Source organism: Rhincodon typus, chromosome 7, assembly GCF_021869965.1.
Source record: "Rhincodon typus isolate 14 chromosome 7, sRhiTyp1.1, whole genome shotgun sequence".
Taxonomy (NCBI): Eukaryota; Metazoa; Chordata; class Chondrichthyes; order Orectolobiformes; family Rhincodontidae; genus Rhincodon; species Rhincodon typus.
This window is the reverse complement of record NC_063338.1, coordinates 10192231-10211760: the sequence shown is the minus strand read 5'-3', so window position 1 is coordinate 10211760 and position 19530 is coordinate 10192231. Positions and strand designations below refer to the sequence as shown.

At 41.5% G+C, this 19530-nt stretch overlaps 1 protein-coding gene across 1 annotated transcript in view; it reads left to right on the top strand.

Moving 5' to 3' along the window:
• The window catches only part of LOC109911576 (Krueppel-like factor 7), a 63783-nt gene that overhangs the window by 29668 nt on the left and 14585 nt on the right, over positions 1 to 19530 (top strand). Inside the window, exon 2 of the mRNA XM_048599018.1 lies at positions 10229 to 10859. Within this exon, the coding sequence (XP_048454975.1) occupies positions 10229 to 10859 (631 nt within the window). The remainder of the gene's footprint in view (positions 1 to 10228; positions 10860 to 19530) is intronic.

Sequence of the window (19530 nt, the reverse complement as noted above, 5' to 3'; positions counted from 1 at the left end):
TTTTTTTAGCTGGGTCTGTAGATTAACAATCGTGATAACACCACCAGGCTGCTGCCTCCCCATATTCCTAATCTAGATGCCGCTACAATCCTATATGCAATGAGAAAAGGAACCATGTTTGGCAATGACTCTGCAACCTCAATTACTTGTCACAACATTTGAGTGACAGTGTGTGGTTAGGTTGCGAAAAGGCTGTGTTTGTGGTTAGTGGATTATAATCTGCAGATTTGGAATTCAAACCCATCATGGCAGTTTGAGAACTTGAATTCAGTTTTAAGAAAATGTTAAAAATCAAGATCTACTACCAAGTAGGGGGTTAAAGTGATCATGAAGCCGTCGGATTGATTTTAAAACCTAAACGATTCAACGTACTTCCGTGAAGAAAACATGCTGCGCTTGCCTGGTGCAGCCCTCGTGGAATTCCAGTTTCAAAAAGAACAGCTTAGGTTGACTATGGAATGAGGCTGGTCTCGCATCAAAGAGCTGAGAATGTTACTGGCTGAGCTATGCCAACAGTCAGGCAACAACATGCATTTATGTAGTGCCTTTCACATAATAATATCTCAAGTGCTGGTGTACTGATGTGGGATCAAATCAGATTTGACATTCGACATATGTAAGGAGATATGATGACCGAAATTGGGGATGTTCTGAGAAACATCTTTAGAAGAGGAGGGAGGGAGGTAGAAAAGTTTAGGGAAGGATTTCCAGGGCTTCAGATCTAGGCACCTGAAGGCATGGTCACGAATAGTGGGGTAAATGAATAGAGCAATACAAGAGTGACTGTCAGTCTTTGAGGAACACAGAAATCATGGAGGGTTTTAGACTTGAGGAAGTTACAGAATTGGAGAACAGAAATGTAGGAAGAGGAAGATGGAGTTCCCCCCCCGCCCCCCCAAAGAAATACACCCCTTCCAAGAAGCAACAAAAGCATCAAAGAGAAGCTCTCGTCTTTGTTGCAGGGTAATTAACATCTATTTAATTTTCTTTAGTACTGGACTGTGCTGACAGAAGTCCCATTTCATTAGCTGCTTTGGCTGCCTCCAGGACCCGTTAGTTTTGAATGGCTTCTCTCCTAATTGCCATGTAATCTTTCTGCTGGGAAGCATTCTGCGTGCCCGCTTATGTTGGGTGTCTGAGTAGGGGGCTTTACAGCTGGCTGCCTGCCAGAGAGGCAATTTAAACATTTCTCACTGTAGTGCTAAGTCGGCATCTAAATTCCTGCACTATTTTGAGTTGGAAAGCTGTTCTTTAGGCTTTCAGATCACTGAATCTACGTACTCTGTGCCTCTTTCATCCAGTCCCTTGTGTGCTTTTCCAAAGAGGCCAGTTGATTCCTCCTTCTCTTCAGCTGTAAAATTGTGTGCGTGAAATGCTTATTCTGTTCCCACTCAATTACAGTACATACATTGATCATTGACCTGATACAGGAGCAGAAAAATAACTGAGCGGATTGAAGCTCCTCCAGGTAAAATCGAGGAGGCTCAGCATTTGTGACTGGCTCACACTTGCTCTGATTTTCATCAGTGTTACTGCAATATCTTGCAATCCGCTTGAACAGGACAGATCTGTGTTTTCATGTGGACCATGCATTGTAGGAACATTGATTTGGTTGGGTAAATCTTTAAAACTCCAGCATTGGCAGGGACTGTAGAATTTGAAAACAGATATGTAACTCTGGTTGTTTTGGGAACACAGCATAGTGGTTATGTTATTGGACTAATGATTTAGACATAAGTTTAAATCTCATCATTACAGATGAGGGAATTTAAATTTAATTAATAAATAAATCCAGAATAAAAAGCCAATTTGAGTTATGATTCATTGTGAAGCCACCAGATTTTTGCACAGACCGATTTGATTCAGTAATGCTCTTTAGGGAAGGAAATCTGTCGCTTTTACCCAGTCTGGTCTACACATGAGTTCAGGTCCACAGCAATGAGTTTGAGTGTTAATTGTCCTTGGAATGGCCTAGCAAGTCTCACAGTATTATCACATGGAAAAGCTTCAAAAATGAAGCTTGAAAGACCAATCTGCAGTGATCAGGCACTAGAAACAAAAACTGCGCACTGTCCAGTTGACCCTGCAAAGTCTTCCTATTACTTTCTGTAGCCTTGCATCAAAAACTGAACTACGGAGTAGTCAAGCAAACAATGATTGTACTGGAGGATTTAGCAACAATAACTATCACGTAGTCATCTCTGGTATGTTTTCTACTAAATAAAAACTGAAAGAACTGTGGATGCTGTAAATCAGTAACAAACACAGAACATGCTTGAAAAGCTCAGCAGGTCTGGCAGCATCTGTGAAGAAGAAATCAGAGTTAGCGTTTTGGGTCCAGTGACCTCGGAGAGGAAGGGTCACTGGACCCGAAACGCTAACTCTGATTTCTTCTTCACAGATGCTGCCAGACTTGCTGAGCTTTTCAAGCAAGTTCTGTGTTTGTTCCTGGTGTGTTTTGTGCCACCTGGATAGATCCACTAGAGGTGGCAATGCAGCAGTATACAGTCAGGATGATGTGGTCTTGGAACTGTCAACATTATCTCTGCACCCCATGAAATATTATGGCATCAGGTCAAAAATGGGCAAGGAAGCTACCTGTTACATACCATCCAACTCCCTCCATCAGCTGATGAATCTTATTACTCCATCTTGAACACCATTTAGAAGAAGCATTGAAGGTAGCAAAGGCACAGTACACTGAATGGGGGATTTCAATGGTTATCACCAAGAGTGGCCTAGCAGCACCACGACAGACTGAACTGCAGGGTATAGCTGCTACACTGGATTTGTGGCAGGTGGAAGAAACCAACAACAGGAAAAGGTACATGATTTTATTCTCATAACTCTACCTGTAGCAGGTTGTGGAAGCAAAAGCTCATCTACACATTTATATTCTCCATTGTATTGTGTAGCACTACCACTATGCTAAATGGGATTGATTTTGGAAGAGATTTCGCAGCTCCAAACAAAATGCCCATGAGGCACTGTGGGCTGTCAGCAGAACTGGAGTCAACCAATCTATAACTCCATGATCTGGCATATCCATTTTAATTAAGAAAGAGAATCCTTGTTTGGTGAAGAGTACAGGACGACATGCCAGGAGCTGCCCCAGACTTGTCTAAAAATGAGGTGTTGACTTGGTGAAGCTACACCACAGGGTTACTTAGATGCCAAACAGCAGAAACTTCATGCAATTGACAGGTCTAAGTGATCACAAAACCACTAGATCAGATCCAAGCTCTGCAGTCCTTCATATCCAGTCGTGAATGGTGATGGATAACTAAACAACTCGCTGGAGAAGGCTCCTCAAATATCCCATCCTGAATAATGGCAGAACCTGGCACATCAGTTGAAAAGATGTTAAGGCTGAAGTGTTTGCAGCCAGCTTCAGCCAGAAATGCTGAATAGATGATCCATCTCTGCCTCCCCAGCATTATAGATGACTGCATTCAAATAATTGAATTCACTCCACGTGCTATGAAGAAATGGGAAGGACCGTAGTGAAATGGTAATGTCACTGGTAATCTAGAGGCCAAGCTAATACTCTGGATACAGCGGTTCAAATCCCAGCACAGGAGCTGGTAGAATTTAAATACAATGAATAAATCTAGAATGTCCAGGGATGTGTCGGTTAGATGGTTTAGCCATAGGAAATGTAGGGTTACAGGGTGGGGGGGTGAGTTGATGTGGACTTGTTGGACCGAGTGGCCTGTTTCAGCACTGTATGGAGTCTATGATTCTATGAATTGAATGCCATGATAGTTTCACGGACACCAGCATCTGTTGTAATTTAAAAACTCATCTGGCTCCTTGAGGGAGGAACCTACACTCCTTGTCTGTTCTGGCCTACATGTGATTCCAGATACCCCTTATGGTTAACTTTTGGCCTCTGAAATGGCATAGCGAGCCGCTCAGTTTGAGGACAGTTCGTGATGGGAAATAAGTGCTGGCTTTGCTAGCAATGCTTGTATCTCATGAAGGTATTTTTAAAAATATATGGCTGAAGGTGCTGGTTACTGCAAAGACTGTGGACCCTAACATAATTCTGGCAGTAATACTTGAAGATATTTGCTCCAGAACTAGCTGTGCCTTCAGCCAGTCTGGTCCAGTACAGCAACAACAAGGACATCTTCCTGATAATGTGGAAAACTGCCCAACTATGTCCTGTGTACACAAAGCAGAACACATCCAGCCAGCCCATTATCAACTTATCAGTCATCTTTTGAACATCAGGAAAGTGATAGAATGTTTGTCAACAGTGTTATCAACAATGTGCTTATTGGCATTCAGTTGGGTTCTGCAAAAGTCACACTGCTCCAGACTACATTACAGTGTTAGTCCAAAGATGAACAAAAGAGCTAAACTCAGAGGTGAAGCGAGAGTGATTACCTTGACGAAAATTGAAGTAAATGAGAAACGCTGGGAGAGTCTCTACTGGTTAGAGTTGTACCTTGCACAAAGAATGATGGCTGTGGTTGTCGGAGGCCAATCGTCTCAGCTCCAAGACATTATTGCAGGAGATCCACAGGATAGTATCCGAGGACCAATCATCAGCTGCCTCATCAATGACCTTCCCTCCATCATAAGGTCAGAAGTGGGATTATTTATTAATGATAGTACAATATTCAGTACCTTTGTGACACACCTACTGGAGCAGTCCATGTTCAAATGCAGCAAGACCTGGACATCTCCAGGCTTGAAGTAATGGATGGCAGGTAATATTGGTGCTGCATAAATGCCAAGCAATGACTCTGTTCAACAAGACAGCATCTAATCATCTGCTGTTGGCACTCCATGGCATTAACACTGCTGAGGCCCCCACTATCAAAGTCCTGGGGGGGTCACCATTGACCAGAAACTGAACAAAATCAGCTACATAGTTTTGTGGCTACAAGAGCAGATCAAAGGTTACGAGTAACTCATCTTCTGGCTCACCAGTGTCTGACCACCATCCACAAGACATTGTTAGGCGTATTCTCCAGGTGTCTAGATGAAAGTAGCTTCAAAAACACTCAAAGGGCTCATCCAGGACAAAGTATCCTGCATGCCCATCCATCACCTTCAACATTTCATTCTCTCCTCCACTGACATACAGTGGCAGCAGTGTGTAGCATCTAAAAGATGCATTACAATGACTCACTAAAGGCTCCTTCAATAGCAGCTTTCAAAGCCACAATCTCTACCATTTAGAAGGGCAAAGACAACATACATGTTATGGTGTTCCTATGTGTAAGTTCCCATCCAAGCCCTACACTTCCCTGCTTGGAAATCTATCACCATTCCTTCACTGTCATTGTGTCAAAATCCTGGACTACTATTCCTAACAGCACTGTGGGTGTACCTACATTACATGGACTGCAGTGGCTCAAGAAGGCAGCTCAGCATCACTTTCAATAAATGTTGGTCTAACCAGCAATACTCTCCTCTTATGAATAAATTTTTAAAAAATTAGGCTGGGAGAGTCAGAATATTCTCCTCTTCAAATAGAGACACACTGCAATAGTTAGCTCATTAGCAGCTTGTAATGGAGTCTCATGTCTTCCAGAAAAAATGTCCAATGTACTTCATGTGTGAACCAATTCCTTAAAGGTGCAGTCACAAGGAGCTGTGGATAGAGGTCTCACCTTTTGATCAGAAGATTGAGAGTTTAAGTTCCACTCCAAAGACTTAAACAATGATCAGGGACTGACATTGCAGTACTGTACTGAGGGTATGCTGCACTGTTGAGGTGCAGTCTTTTGGATGAAATGTTAAACTTCTTGCATGATCCATATGGGAAATTTGAAAAAGGGGCAAGTGAATTCTAATCTGACTAGTGTTCTCATTTGACTAGTATTCTGACCATCACTTAAACTGGCAAGAAATGATTAACTGACCATTTATCTCACCTGCTGTTTAAGGAATCTTGCTCTCTATAAATTGGAGGTCACAACAGTGAATACATCACCACAAGTTTCAGTGACACTCTCTCATAGCCAGGTCACTGGGAGAATTCTTTGCTCTTCAGATAATGCTGTGCAATCTTTTACATCTATCTGGATTGCGTTCAGAGCTGGGGCTTTAGTTTCACACGACTTGAAACATCCGACATTAATGCTGGTTGACAGCCTTTGATTTTTAACTTGTTCTTTTACCAGGCAATCAGACTGTCTTCAACACAAAATGGTCAGTTGCAGGTGGTGAGATATAGCTAGTGTTTAAAGCAATGGGTTTATTGTGAAGTCTGAATAACATAGCCAGATGCATTCTGGCTAGTTGACTTCAGATGAAATTGTTGGGAATCAGAAGGCTGTTGCTTTCATTAATTGTTCCTCACCTTTGACCTTTTTCACCTCTTCATTTTCCAGGATATAGTATGGTATTTTTAGGTCCAACTGAATGTGGAATTGTTTCAGTGAGGTACCGTTCGGTGAGTCGTGATGTTATGGGGCTTTGCTGGGAGCATGTGGTGTGGAACTTCATGTCATTTGTTCTTGAAGTATTGGCAATGCCAATATGTGGACATCGGTGGTATTATTAGCCACCAACAGTCATCAAACATCTGTATGGTGATTAATTGATAGCATGGATTTTTTGGGCTTTCAGTCAGCCTGACTGCAAGTTTCTTCAGAACCCTAGGTTTTAACCTCCGTTTAATCCACATTTATACCAGCATTTTTTTGATCATTCCTGTTACCTTCACCAGTGAGATTCGCTGCATGTGCTGTGAGCAAATGTCTTGTGGTTTGATATAGTACCAGTTCCTCTGATCCAGAAGCTCTGGGCTCAAGTCCAATGCTAGGACTTGGAGTGTTTATGACCTGGTTCAAAAGGTTGGCTATAAGCCTGCTTATCCTTCCCGTACTTGCTGACTAATTCCCCAAAGGGGAGAAAGTGTGCTTGTGCGTGAAGAAAAGGACAAATGCATTATTGGGAACGTGGGTGAGAAGTTTAGGATGAATATGTGTAGGGATCTCCTAAAGTGCTTTACTGCCAATGAAATACCTTTCAAAAAGTAATCACTGATTTAGTGTAGAAAGCTTATTGGTCAATTCAAACAAGATCCATAGGTTGAACTCTGATAAGTGACTTAATGCAGCTTGTCATGGTTTTTGTTGGATAAATATTAGCACACATTGAATAGCATTTTTTTATAATCTAATTGAGAAGGCAGATCAGTCCTCAGTGACTCATCTGAAAGATAGTATTTCTGAGAATGCATAACTCCTTCAGAACTGCACTAACGTGTGAGCCTAGATTATGTGCTCAAGTCCTAGAGTGTGACTTGGAGCCATATACTTTTGACTGATGCGCGTGCACTCCCTGCTGAGCCACCACTGAAATGCCATTGCACTTTTTTTTTCAATCTGTTCTCTCTGAGATTGAGATTCATCACACTTCTCTAGTTTAATCCTTGGGAAGGTGGTGGTTCAGGAAGATAAACCAATCACCTGGTGAAGGTGCTCCTGATTTGCTTTTAGGCAGAATTTCTGGACTTTTTTTACATAGTGACTATGTGGGGGCATTGATGCATGTTCAAATCAAGGTGGTGTATGACTTGCAGGAGAACATCGTGGTGTAATGCACTTACTGCCCTGGTCCTTCTATATGATAAATCCTTGGCAGGTTGCAGTAGTGCATCCTGTAGATAGAACTAATTACCTGTCCAGTTGTGAACTGGTGGTATAATGTCTCCAGATGTTGTCCAAATGGTGACTTGAGCAGTAATGGGAACTCTTGCACAGTCCTTATGGCACAACCAGTGCTGCCTGGTCCAGCCTAGAGTGTACTATCAAGGACTGTTCATTGTGCCTGTCAATCTATTACTCCTGGTATCAGGGGGATCAGGATTGACTTGCACTCAAAGTTCAGATTAGCCCAGAAGTCCTGATTTATAGTTACCATTTCAAATAGAAGTAGTATACAGCTTTAAAAATCAGTGCCATGTTATTCTAGGGAGGCCTGCTTTTCCATTTGCTGATAAATAGGGACAACCATGTGTTTTATGCACGTGCTATGTGACAAACAGTACATTGAACAACTAACTAGTCTCCAAGCAAGAATTACTGGGATGGAGTTTAGAAAAGAGAGAATAAAGGATAGTGTTTGCTGTTGTATGGTAGACTGATTTAAAAGAAAATCTAACTTTAGCCTTGTGCCCTCACTATCTACTTCATCAACTATAATTCTCAGAGACTGTTCTTGCTCGTAAAAGAAACAAGAACAAGACAGCAAAAATTCAAAGTGATCCACAAAAGAAGCAAGGGTGAAGTGAGGGAAAATTTCTTCACTCAGCGAGTAGTTCGCTCATGAAATGCACTGCCTGGAAGTATGGTGGACGTGGATTCAATTGAGATGTTCAAGAGGTCATTAGATTGTTTTAATCTAAATGACGTGCAAGGAAATGGGTGAAAAAGCAAGACACTGGCACGAGTCATTGATGCTCAATTAATGTCAGGAGGCACGCTGGACCAAATTTCCTCCTCCTGTGCTGTAATACTTCTGTGATTTAACAATCTCTGCACTCATATGCTGTGTGCATAAATGCTAGAGTTGGATGTTCCCAATTAAAAAAATGGCCACTGTGATTCATCTGTGGATGCACAGTTACATTATGCCAGCATAACTTTAAATTTTAAACTCAGTGCAAGGTCTGGGAAAACACAGTAACAATTCTAAATAGTCTAACTTTTATATGAGAGTTCCAGTTTCAATGAACAGAAAGTTGATTGGCATTGTCACACTACACCAGTACAATGAGACCAGGCTATTTAAGTGCCCAAAATTGTTGATTTGCAAATAAATGTAGAGTTTGTTTCTGTGTTTACCTGGATCTTACAACAAGTTTAAAATTCATGTAAGAATTTTTTTGTGGGCTGGTTACTTATTTTCTGTTCTGAATGAATTTGGTACAACTGAGATGGCTATTTTTGCCACATTCAGTCAAATGCAACTGTCTCTCACTTGTGGATCAAACACTCCACCTAACAAGACAGAATAGCCCTCAATCTAGATCCTGAGCTTTGGAATTCCCTCCCCAAGCTGCTGTACCTTTCTCTGCTTTTTGTGATGTTCCTTAAAATCTACACCTTTTGAACTAGTCATCTGTCCAATTATCTCTTTGTGTCTCTGTTTAAAGGTGCTTTATCAAAGTAAATTATTGCTCTTGAACACAACCATAGAATCAGTCATTACTCACTATATCTATACATGACTTGTGCATCTGACTTGGGTATGAGTGAGAAAATATAGCAGATGATGATGCTTCTACCTGGGTGGAAGCAGTCTGACAACGGTTGACTTCAGGGCTAGAGATCCAATGCTCCTTTGGATGAAAGTTCTCTGCGTAGTTTACTAATTCTTATAAGCCAGTCCTTGCATGGTAGCAACAAAAACTTGTTTACCTAGTGCTTTTAATGTAGGGATGCGGGTGGGAGGTAAATATCGCAAGGTGTTCACAGAAGGAAAAAGCAATTCAAACGTAAAGGAGACTCCTAGAGGGAATAAGATTCTAAGAGGAGAAGCGGTTTAGGGAGGCAGTTCCAGAGCTTAAAACTAGGATAACTGAAGGCAGGCAGTGCAGTCATTATTAAGTGAAGGAAGTGAAAGATGCTCAAGAGTCCAGAGTGAGAGAAATGCTGAACTCTTGAAAGAGGGAGCAACAGCTAGTGGAGATTGCAAGGGTAAAGAGGGATAATGAGCACAGGAGTTAAAATTTAAATTGAAGAGAGTGCTGGACAGGGTGAGGGGTGGGTCAGCCAAGTCGCAGCAGAGTGGGACCATGGCGCAGGTTCAGATAGGGGCATTGCTGGTTTTGGTAGGCTGGATGTTAGTGAGGGTGGGTGACGAGAGACCTCAACCCAGCAGAGCACCAGAAATGATCACTTTTTTTGGAGGTGTGAAAGGCATTGGTGGTCAAACCCTCGAGCATGCATTCTAAGTGCAGAGTGTTTGGCTGATGGGTTAGAAGTGTACCACAACCCACTAGAAAGTGGGAGAAGAGTAAGGAATGAAATGGGGGAGGGGATTACCAACTCGATCTGGGATCCCATCCCAGGATACGAGGCCGACCACAAAAGTCCCATACATGTGTCCTTAAGTTGGGCACGACGAGAGCAGTCTCTGAGGGAGTTTGATTTATGTTTTTGTTAAATGAGTTGACATTTTTTTAAATGACAGTGTGCAATAACGTTTGTTTGTTTTTTTTTTTGTTTGTTGTTTTATATCCACCCCATTCCCCGTCCAGACATGCCTCGAGCTGGAGCGTTACCTTCAGACGGAGCCCAAGAAGCTGGCGGCGGAGCCTTTCCTCGAGGAGCTGGACTGGATGCTGAGCGCCTCGGCCGGAGCGGGCGTCGAAGCCGGGGAGGCGGCTCGCCCTCGGCCGGGCGGCGGCCACCTCCCTCTGCTCGGCGAGCTGCCTTCCACCCCCACCTCGTCGCCTCCTCCGCCGCCGCCGTTAGAGGAGGAAGAGGAGGAGGAGCTGCCGCTGCAGCAACAGCAGGCGGGCCTGGGGCCGGGACCGTTCGCCTTCCCGAGCACGGCCGAAGCCCCGGCGTCGGTTAACGCCGCGCGCCTCAACGCGGTCACGTCACTGACGCCGCCGTCGTCGCCCGAGCTCGGCCGGCACGCGGTGAAGCCCGCGGCGGGAGGAGGAGGAGGAGGAGGCGGCGGCGGCGCCGCGGAGCTCGAGGCCAGCAAGGCCGCTCACCGGAAAGCCGGCCTCGGCCTGCTCAAGGCCATGAGTGAGAACGGACAAGGCGACCTCGACGCCTCGGCCGACAACAAGAAGAGGGTCCACCGCTGCCAGTTCAATGGCTGCCGGAAAGTTTACACCAAGAGCTCGCACTTGAAAGCCCACCAGAGAACGCACACAGGTAGGCCCTGTGACAGAGAGGTGCGCAGTAAACCAGCACCCCCCCCCCAAGCCAGCCAATTCCGCTGTTTAATCTCTCTCTCTCTGTCTCACCATCTGACAACTCCTCCCTCGAACCAATTTTGTGCCTCCACCTTAGAGCACAAAGCCTCCTTAGAGTCACAGAGATGTACAGCATGAAAACAGACCCTTCAGTGCAATGTCCTAAATTAATCTAGTCCCATTTGCCAGCATTTGGCCCAAATCCCTCTTCAACCCTTCCTATTCATGCGCCCATCCAGATGCCTTTTTAATGTTGTAATTGTACCAGCCTCCACCACTTCCTCTGGCACCTCATTCCATACGCTTGATTTGGGTTTATTAATGCCACATGTACCTAAGTACATGGAACAGTTTTGTTTTCCTTGCAGTTTTTTTTTAATTGTCACCTGTACCTATGTACAGTGAAAAGCTTTGTTTACGAGCAGTACAGGCAAATCATAGTAAGGAAGGACATGCAGGTCATAGGGTGAAAAAAACACTGAGGCGTACAGGTTTCGTCACACAGGGCGTGCGCTAGGCAAGATCAGCATTATTTGAAGTTAGGGAGTCCATTCGTCAGTCTAATAAAGGCTGGGAAGAAGCTGTTTCTGAACCTGCTGGTGCATGTGTTCAAGCTTCTGTATCTTCTGCCTCACGGAAGAGGATCATAATGTACAAAGATCATAGGGTGATTTGAACAGGGCAAGGAACGTAAAGTTAACTGCTGAAGAGAAGGTTCACAAAAAGATCAACATTAGATTTTAAATTTGAGAGGTCCATTCAAAAGCCTAATAACAGCAGGGAAGCAGAGAACATTGGTACTGATTTTTACAGACTTAGAATTAGGTTTAAAAGTGCAGAACAATTGTAAGAAATAAGTGAAAATAAAATATGCTGCAGCTAGCTGGCAGAGTCGCCCTGTGTTGGTGCCATCTTGAATCTTCAGTAAGCATATAGTACTTGGGCATAATCTCGCCAAAGCCCTGTACTACAGTAGTAGCAGCACCTTACTGTTCTATTTCAATCTCCTTGTAATAAAGGCCAGCCTGCCATCTCGCTTCCTGATAGCGCTCACCCACCTATCCCCACCCCTGTTGGTAACCAATGAATCATTCAAAAATAAAATCAGAAATTCCTGGAGGAGCAAAAAAACTCAGCAGGTCGGCACCATCTTGTGGAAAGGAATTCAAGTTTTCAAGAAGGATCACCGAACCCAAAATGTTAACTCTTGCTTTCTCTCCACAGATGTTGCCAGATCTGCTGAACTTTCCTGCATTCACAGTTCTTTGAGCTTTTTTCTTGTTTAATGAATCGGTCAATTCCCTTTTTTGCCCTTGCCCTGGAAGGTGGTGCAGGCACAGCCTTTTTTCGTGTCCTGCTGCAAACCAGTTAAGAATGGCATGGGACTGCAGTCACAAATTAACCCAGTCTGGCCAAGGCCGGCGAGTTTCTTTCCCTAAAGAGCTTTGGGGGAACAGTTCGGGAGTTAATACCACTTTCTTTGTTTTACTGGACTTTTGAATTCTAGATATTATTTTGGATGGGGGAGAGATACACACACATATGCACAGCAAACTGTACATGAATTGATTGTGTAACTTCAGTCCAGTCTGTGAACACGTGTAAACTGTTGCTAATCTGTTTGTAGGGTGTTTTTGCGAGAGTCTTCTGCAGCAATATGTTATGGAACCAACTGGGGTTAAAGCTGTTTTAAATCTAGGATTGTGCAATGACGCAGCGTTAATTAATAATCTCACAGTAAAAGATCTGCTGGGAAATAGTAACTACGTACAGTTAAATTCTATACCACACTTGCAAGCACTATACTCCAATTATAAATAAGAATCTTCTACATAAAGGTAGATATGTTGAGGGAATTGGCTAAGGTGATTGTGTAAAGAGGATTAAAAGTATGGCAGCAACCAGACAGTGAGAAATACTTAATTCAAAATTTTTTTGGCAAAATTGAGAAACAAAAACTCAGCAAGACAGAGCCAGTTGGGATTTACTGAAGTGATTAAGGATAGTATTGATAAAACAAAACCATTATAGTATTGCAAATAATAGCAGACAGTCTGTGGATTGGGATTGTTTTAGAAACCAGCTGAAGGCTACCAAAAAGTTGTTAAAAAGTGAAAAAAATGGAATATAACTAAAGAAGCCAGGAGTTTTTTAAAAAAAACTTAAGAGCACCTGCAATTGTATAAAAAGGGGGAAGATAGCTAAAGTAAATGTTGCGTCCTGAGAAACAGAAGGAAAGAAATTGTCACCAGGAATTAGAAAATTGCAGTAATAGATCATAAAGTACATACTAGAGATGGAGGAAAACCTAGGGACTGAAAAAAACAAGTAAAAATTAGGGTAATTAATATCAGCAAAATGAAATCCTGGAGAAGCTTGAACTTCCAGGAGAGTTGATGGCCTATTATCACTGGACTGTTAATCCACAGACCCAGATAGTGTTCTGGGGACCCAAGTTCGAATTCCACCATGGTAGATGGTGGAATTTGAATTCAATTTAAAAAAAAAAAAAAAAAAAGTTGGAAATAAATTTTCTAATGATAACATGAAACCATTGTTGATTGTTGCGACCCTTAGAAATTCTCTTTGCTCTGCCGTTGAATCTATTTACATTGATAGTGAAGGAATAGTTCTGAGTCAGGGTGATGTGTGTCTAGATGGAGTTGTTCTAGTGTGTCTTTGTCCTTTTTAGGTGAGAGAACTGGCAATAACTAAGATATGTGAAATTGCTTAAAATGTACTGAAGTTCACCCAGTGAAAACAATCCCTTGATTAATGGAATAAGATATTTCTTAGCATAAAAGTGACAGATGGGTTTGAGTTTTTACTTTGGCAATGACTGGAATGATAGTTTTTGAAAGCTGATCCAAGAGAGATCTTTCCCGCTCTCTATTACTGTGTTCTTCGCCCAGTCCTAATCTCTTGAATTCTATCCTTAAACCTTTCCATCACTGCCTCTTAAGACCCATCTTAAAATCTGCCTCTTTGACCAAACTTTTGATCATCAGTCCTACTGTCGTCTTATATGCCTTACAATCAAATTTTGTTTGATAACACTCTCATGAGCCACTGGGGAATAGTTTACTACACTAAAAGTGCTTTTAAATGTTACAGACTCTGGAGACTGAGATTTAAGATTTAAAAAAAAAAAAGTCCAGTTAGCAGCTGAAAGGATGACATGACAAGATTTCACATTTTATGACTTTACTGTAATGAGACTAAAAGTGCTATTGACTAAACACTATCATTGTAAGCATTTTGTACTCTAAATCCAACAAATGGATTACATTCCCACTTCTTCACATCGTATCTTTAGCACAACAGAACCATACACTTCCCAGGTATACCTTACTCTGTCCTTGAGGTAGACATTGACTTTTCCCAAAATGAGTTCAAGGTGATTCTTACCTCTGAAGAGTAAACTCGTCATTCTTTTCCTTTCTTATACTAGTAAGTTGGAGGAGTAGCAAACAGTGAGGATATTAATTTGACAGTATGAAGGCAGAGCTGTGTAAATTAAACTGGCAAATTAGGTCAACAGATAGGCATTTGAGAAACTATTTCAGAGCACTCGGACAAGAGACATTCCACTAGGAAAGAGAGACTTCAGGGAAGGACACCTCCACCTGTGGTTAACTAAGGAAGTTAAAGATAGTATCTAAATGAACGAAGAATGTGCAACTCTGTAAAGTTTGAGTGGCAAAACATAAAGAATAACAAAGAAACACTGTAACATTGGAAAAGAAGAACAAATGCAGTATGAGAGAAAGCTAGCAAGAAATGTCATAACAAATAGTAAAGATTTCTACAGATAGTTTTAAAAAGAAAGAGGACTAACTCTTGATTCCTCTTAAGAAAATGAATCTGAGGCATTAATAACAGGAAATAAGGAGATGGCAGATGAATTGAACAAGTATTTTGCATCTGTCTTTGCTGCAGAGGTATAAATAGTATCACAGAAATAATTTTGAATCAGAAAGTGAAAGAGAGGGAGGATTTAAAACATTTGTAATCACAGGGGAAAAAAGGTATTAAGAAAATTATTAGAGCTAAAAGCAGACCTCATTCCACAGTCTTAACAGAAGTGGGAGCTAGGATAATAGATGCATTGGTTTTAATTTTCCAAAACTTCGCTATCTAAAATGTACTATCAGATGGAAAACGAGGAACATAACTTCTCCGTTCAAGAAAGCAGGTCTAATATCTGTCATAAGGAAAATACTGGAATCAGTTATTATGGAGTTGGGTCACTCAAATCTCAATGTAACCAGGCAAAGTCATCATGATGATGTGAAAGGACATGTTTGACTAATTTATTGGAATTATGAGGAAGTGTCAAACACCATGGATGAAGGGAAATCTGCAGATGTGCTGTGTCTAGGTTTCCAGAAGACCATCATTAATCCATACTAGTACATTATGTCCTATCCCAAATACTTTAATGTTTCTAACCAAAGGGTTAGGAGGATTAGCTGAGGCATTTAGGAATGCACATGGTATAATTACCTTTATTAGTCAAGGCAGTCTGTATAATAGCAAGGAGGTAATGCTAAAAATCAATACAACTCTAATTAGGCCACAACTAGAGTATCAAATACATTTTTGAACACCAGATTACTGGAAGGATACAATTGTTCTTGAGGTCGAACAACTGAGATGTACAAGGATGTTGCCGGGACTGGAGAATTTTAGCTCTGAAGAAAGATCAGACAAGCTGGAGTTATTCTTGGAATAGGGGAGGCTAAAAGGCAATTTAATTAGTTACATAAAATCATGAAGAAATTAAATAGGTTCCTCCTACTCACTACCGTTTTGCAGAGAGGCCAATAACTAGGATCGTAGATTTAAACTAATGGGTGTGATGCTTATAAAGGAGTTTAGAAGAAATGTCTTCCACTCAAAGGGTGGTTGGGGACTGGAACTCATTGCCTGAAAGAATGTTAGAGGCAGAAGCTCTCATTGAATTGCGTCTTCTGAGTCTGCCGTCTGTAGTCATGTAAAGTGAGTTTGGGTAGGTACACTGCTTTTGAGATCTAAGCAAAAACAAAAAAAAAGCATCCCAGATACTGTACCAATTGATTATGACTTGACCATGTTTGTGGTGGCACACAACTGAAATATCTCCACCCTTACAGTACAGGATTCCAGTCCTGAGAATTTTACTCATGGAGAGGAAGCTTTACCTTGTACCCTGCTCTCTCATACCTGACTTGGAAGTGATTAAGCCTAGTGCTACTAGCTGCAGATGGAGCTTCCTATTGGATCGGATTCACTGTACGCAAGCAGGCCTTTTGGTCTGTGTGGGTGTTTGTGTTGTATCTCCCCTGCTACTTCTGATCTCCCTGTCCTTTCTCCCGTGAGTGTTTATGTAGCTTTCCCTGTGTTGAACATGTTCCACATTTGCAGCACACTCTCTGAATTACTCTTCACTTCCTGAAAGCATTACTATGATCAGAAGAAAAATTAACAAGTGATAGAAAATATAAAGATGGGAAAACTGGAAATAATGCAGTGCAGAGAAAATCGTTTAAATTTCAGGCCAAGAAGTGCACACCCCAGTACAAGTTTTAATGAGAGCATTTCTGAATAAATCATGTTCAATATCTTAGCCTGTCATTCTGAACTTATGCCTGCCACACATCTGCTTGACGAAGTTCAAATAGCTTCATTCTTTTTGTTATGAAACTGAGGAGCCGTTTGAAAATTCTCATTTTCAGTTGATTTTTGAGGAGTGAGAAAAGGAGAGATCATACTGGTACAATGTTTGGAGTTAAGGCACATGGTACAGGGAATACCAATCTGCGCTCCGCATTCATTATGCTCACTTTCCTGTAAAAGATCATAGAGTCATTCAACTTTGATACAGATCCTTTGGCCCAACTCTACCATACTGACCAGGTTTCCTAAACTGAACTAGTCCCATTTGCCTGTGTTTGGCCCATAACCCTCTAAACCTTTCCAGCCATGTACCTGCCCAAATGTATTTTAAATGTTGTAACTGTAGCTGCCTCTACCACTTCCTCTGGAATCTTGTTCCATACAAGCACCAGCCTCTGTGTGAACAAGTTGCTGCTCAGGTTCCTTTTAAATCTGTGCCCTCTAGCTTTGGACTCCCCTATCCTGGAGAAATGACCTTGACTGTTGACCTTATCCACGCCCCTCATGATCTTATAAACCTTCTGCACTCCAAGGAAAAAAGGTCCCAGCCTGTCCAATCGCTTCTTGTAACTCAAACCTTCCAATCTCAGTAACATCCTTGTAAATCTTCTTTGCACCCTTTCTAGTTTAATAACATCATTCTTGTTGCACTAATTTAAAGCAGAGCCAAGATTTCATTCGTCCCTCAAAGTTCACAGAAACAGATTAGCAAGTCATGTCATGTTGCTGTTTGTGGAATCTTGTCTGCTGCAAAATGGCTGGAAAGTGACTACATTTCAAAGTAGTGCATTGTCTTTAAAGCACTTTAGTACGTCATGAGGTTATGAAAGGTGTTATATAAAAGTAAGCTCTTTGGTGCCATATTACTCTCAGTAAAGAAACAACGGTACATGTGTTTCTTTTTCTCTCTACCTGCAATGCACAGTGTACACTTTTTTTACTGCAGTTTGATTTGACAGCGGAATAAATGACTATTGCTGCAGCTGCAGATGTGAATCCAGGATGGTGTACTGCCTCACTGGTGCTGGTGTCAAGAATGGCACTGAACACCTGCAGAACACCACCCCAAGTTAACAGTCATGGTATACATCATTGTGAATGACATATGTAAAAAACAGGGAAATGGTCTTGCAGTCAGGATACAGCGAGTTGGGTAGAAAATTAGTAAGCAGAACCTCAAAAGCAGTCACCTTCACATTACTCATAATGACACACAAATGAGTGTTGATATAGGAAGATAAGACATAGATGCATGGTTGGAAGGAGAGAACCGGAATGAAAAGTTTAGATTTTTGGGACATCTGGGGTAGATGTGACTGTTTATCTGAACAGAACTGGGATGGAGTTATTTGTTTGCTTGTGCTGGTGGGGCTAGTTTTAAGCTAACTCACCACAGGTATGGAAACCAGGAAATGATTATTGAAGAGGGTACACCAAGGTATACAGAGAACTGGGAGAAATGGGTGGCAACAGAATTAGAAATATGAATTATGTTGTGTCAGAGTAAGGAGAATGATTTAGATTTTATACTGAGTCACTGGATATGTGTGATTGCACAGGGCAAAGCTAGTAAGGTTAGAGTTAAGTTGGAGCTTGCACGTGGAAATATGATGTGGCTATATGAGGTCTAGCTCTTTGAAAGGGCAGGACTGGATATTTTAATGTTCCTAGAAACAAGGTGTTCAAGAAATATCAGAAAGGAAGAAAAAGGAGAGAGTAGCAGTGTTGATAAAACACGGAGCATTAAAGTGCTGGAGAAATTGGATAGCCCAGAGGGGTCAAGGGCAGAATCTATTTAGTTAGACCTAAGATCCAAAAGAAAGGGTACAGTTACAATGCTTCATGTAGTCTACAGGGAATCGACTTGTGGGAGGAACAAATTTGAAAAGAAATTAGTAACACGCAAATATTATAGCATAGTTATAATGGAAAACTTTAATTAACGGAATATAGATTGAGATAGTAGTGATGTGAAGGACATAAAAGACAGGTCCCTAGAGGATGTCCAGCAAAATTTTCTACAGCAGCAAGTTTCCAGTCTTAACAAGAAAAGAGGCCCCACTGGAACTTGTTTTTGGAAATGAGGTGGGCCAAGTGTGAGGTAATTATTTAAGGACAGTGATTATTGTATTGCCAGGTTCAGGGTGAAAAGAATCATGAACAATCTAGAGTGAGAATGATTAACTGGTGATAATGAAGAATCAACTTCAATGCAGTGACTGGGGATCTGGATAAATAAATTGGAAGGAAACATTGACTGGAAAAATATTAGCTGATCAATGAGCTATCTTCAAAGAAGTGATAGTTTTGGTGCAGTCAGGGCATATTTGCTCAAAGGGAAAGAAGGGCGCACAAATCCAGGGCCCTCTAGGTAACAAAAGATTTTGAACTTTCTGTATTCGGTCTGTATTTTCTACTGTCATAAGCACCCATTCTCGTCTTTATCTTCATCTCAGAGGTAGTGATGAAACAAATAGGAGAACCAAAGAGGGATTATGAAAAGAGACTCTCAGCCAATATTAAATCTCAAAACTTTTATTTGCGTATAAATGGTAAAAAGGATGACAAAATGAGGAATAGGGCCAATTAGGAACCGAAAGAGGAATTCAATCATGCAAATAGGAGTCATAGCTGAAATATTAAATTAATACTTTGCATCAATCTTCATCAAAGAAGATGGTACCAGGCTGCGGTGACAGAGGAGGCAATTCAGTCACTAGGAAGATTTAAAATTAATGAGATAATGGGTAGACTTGTCACGTCTCACTGGGGTAGCACTGAAAATCCAGTTCTGCTATTTTATATCCTTATGTTATATCAAGCCCTTACAAAAGTTTAAATCTTTATCAAAGTATGCAAAGTCCCCAATCTACCTGTCGGATAGATCAAGGCCAATAGAAAACATGGACCAGGTTTCTGCACTTAACAAGAACTATTACTTATTACAAATATATACATTAACATAGGTAAAC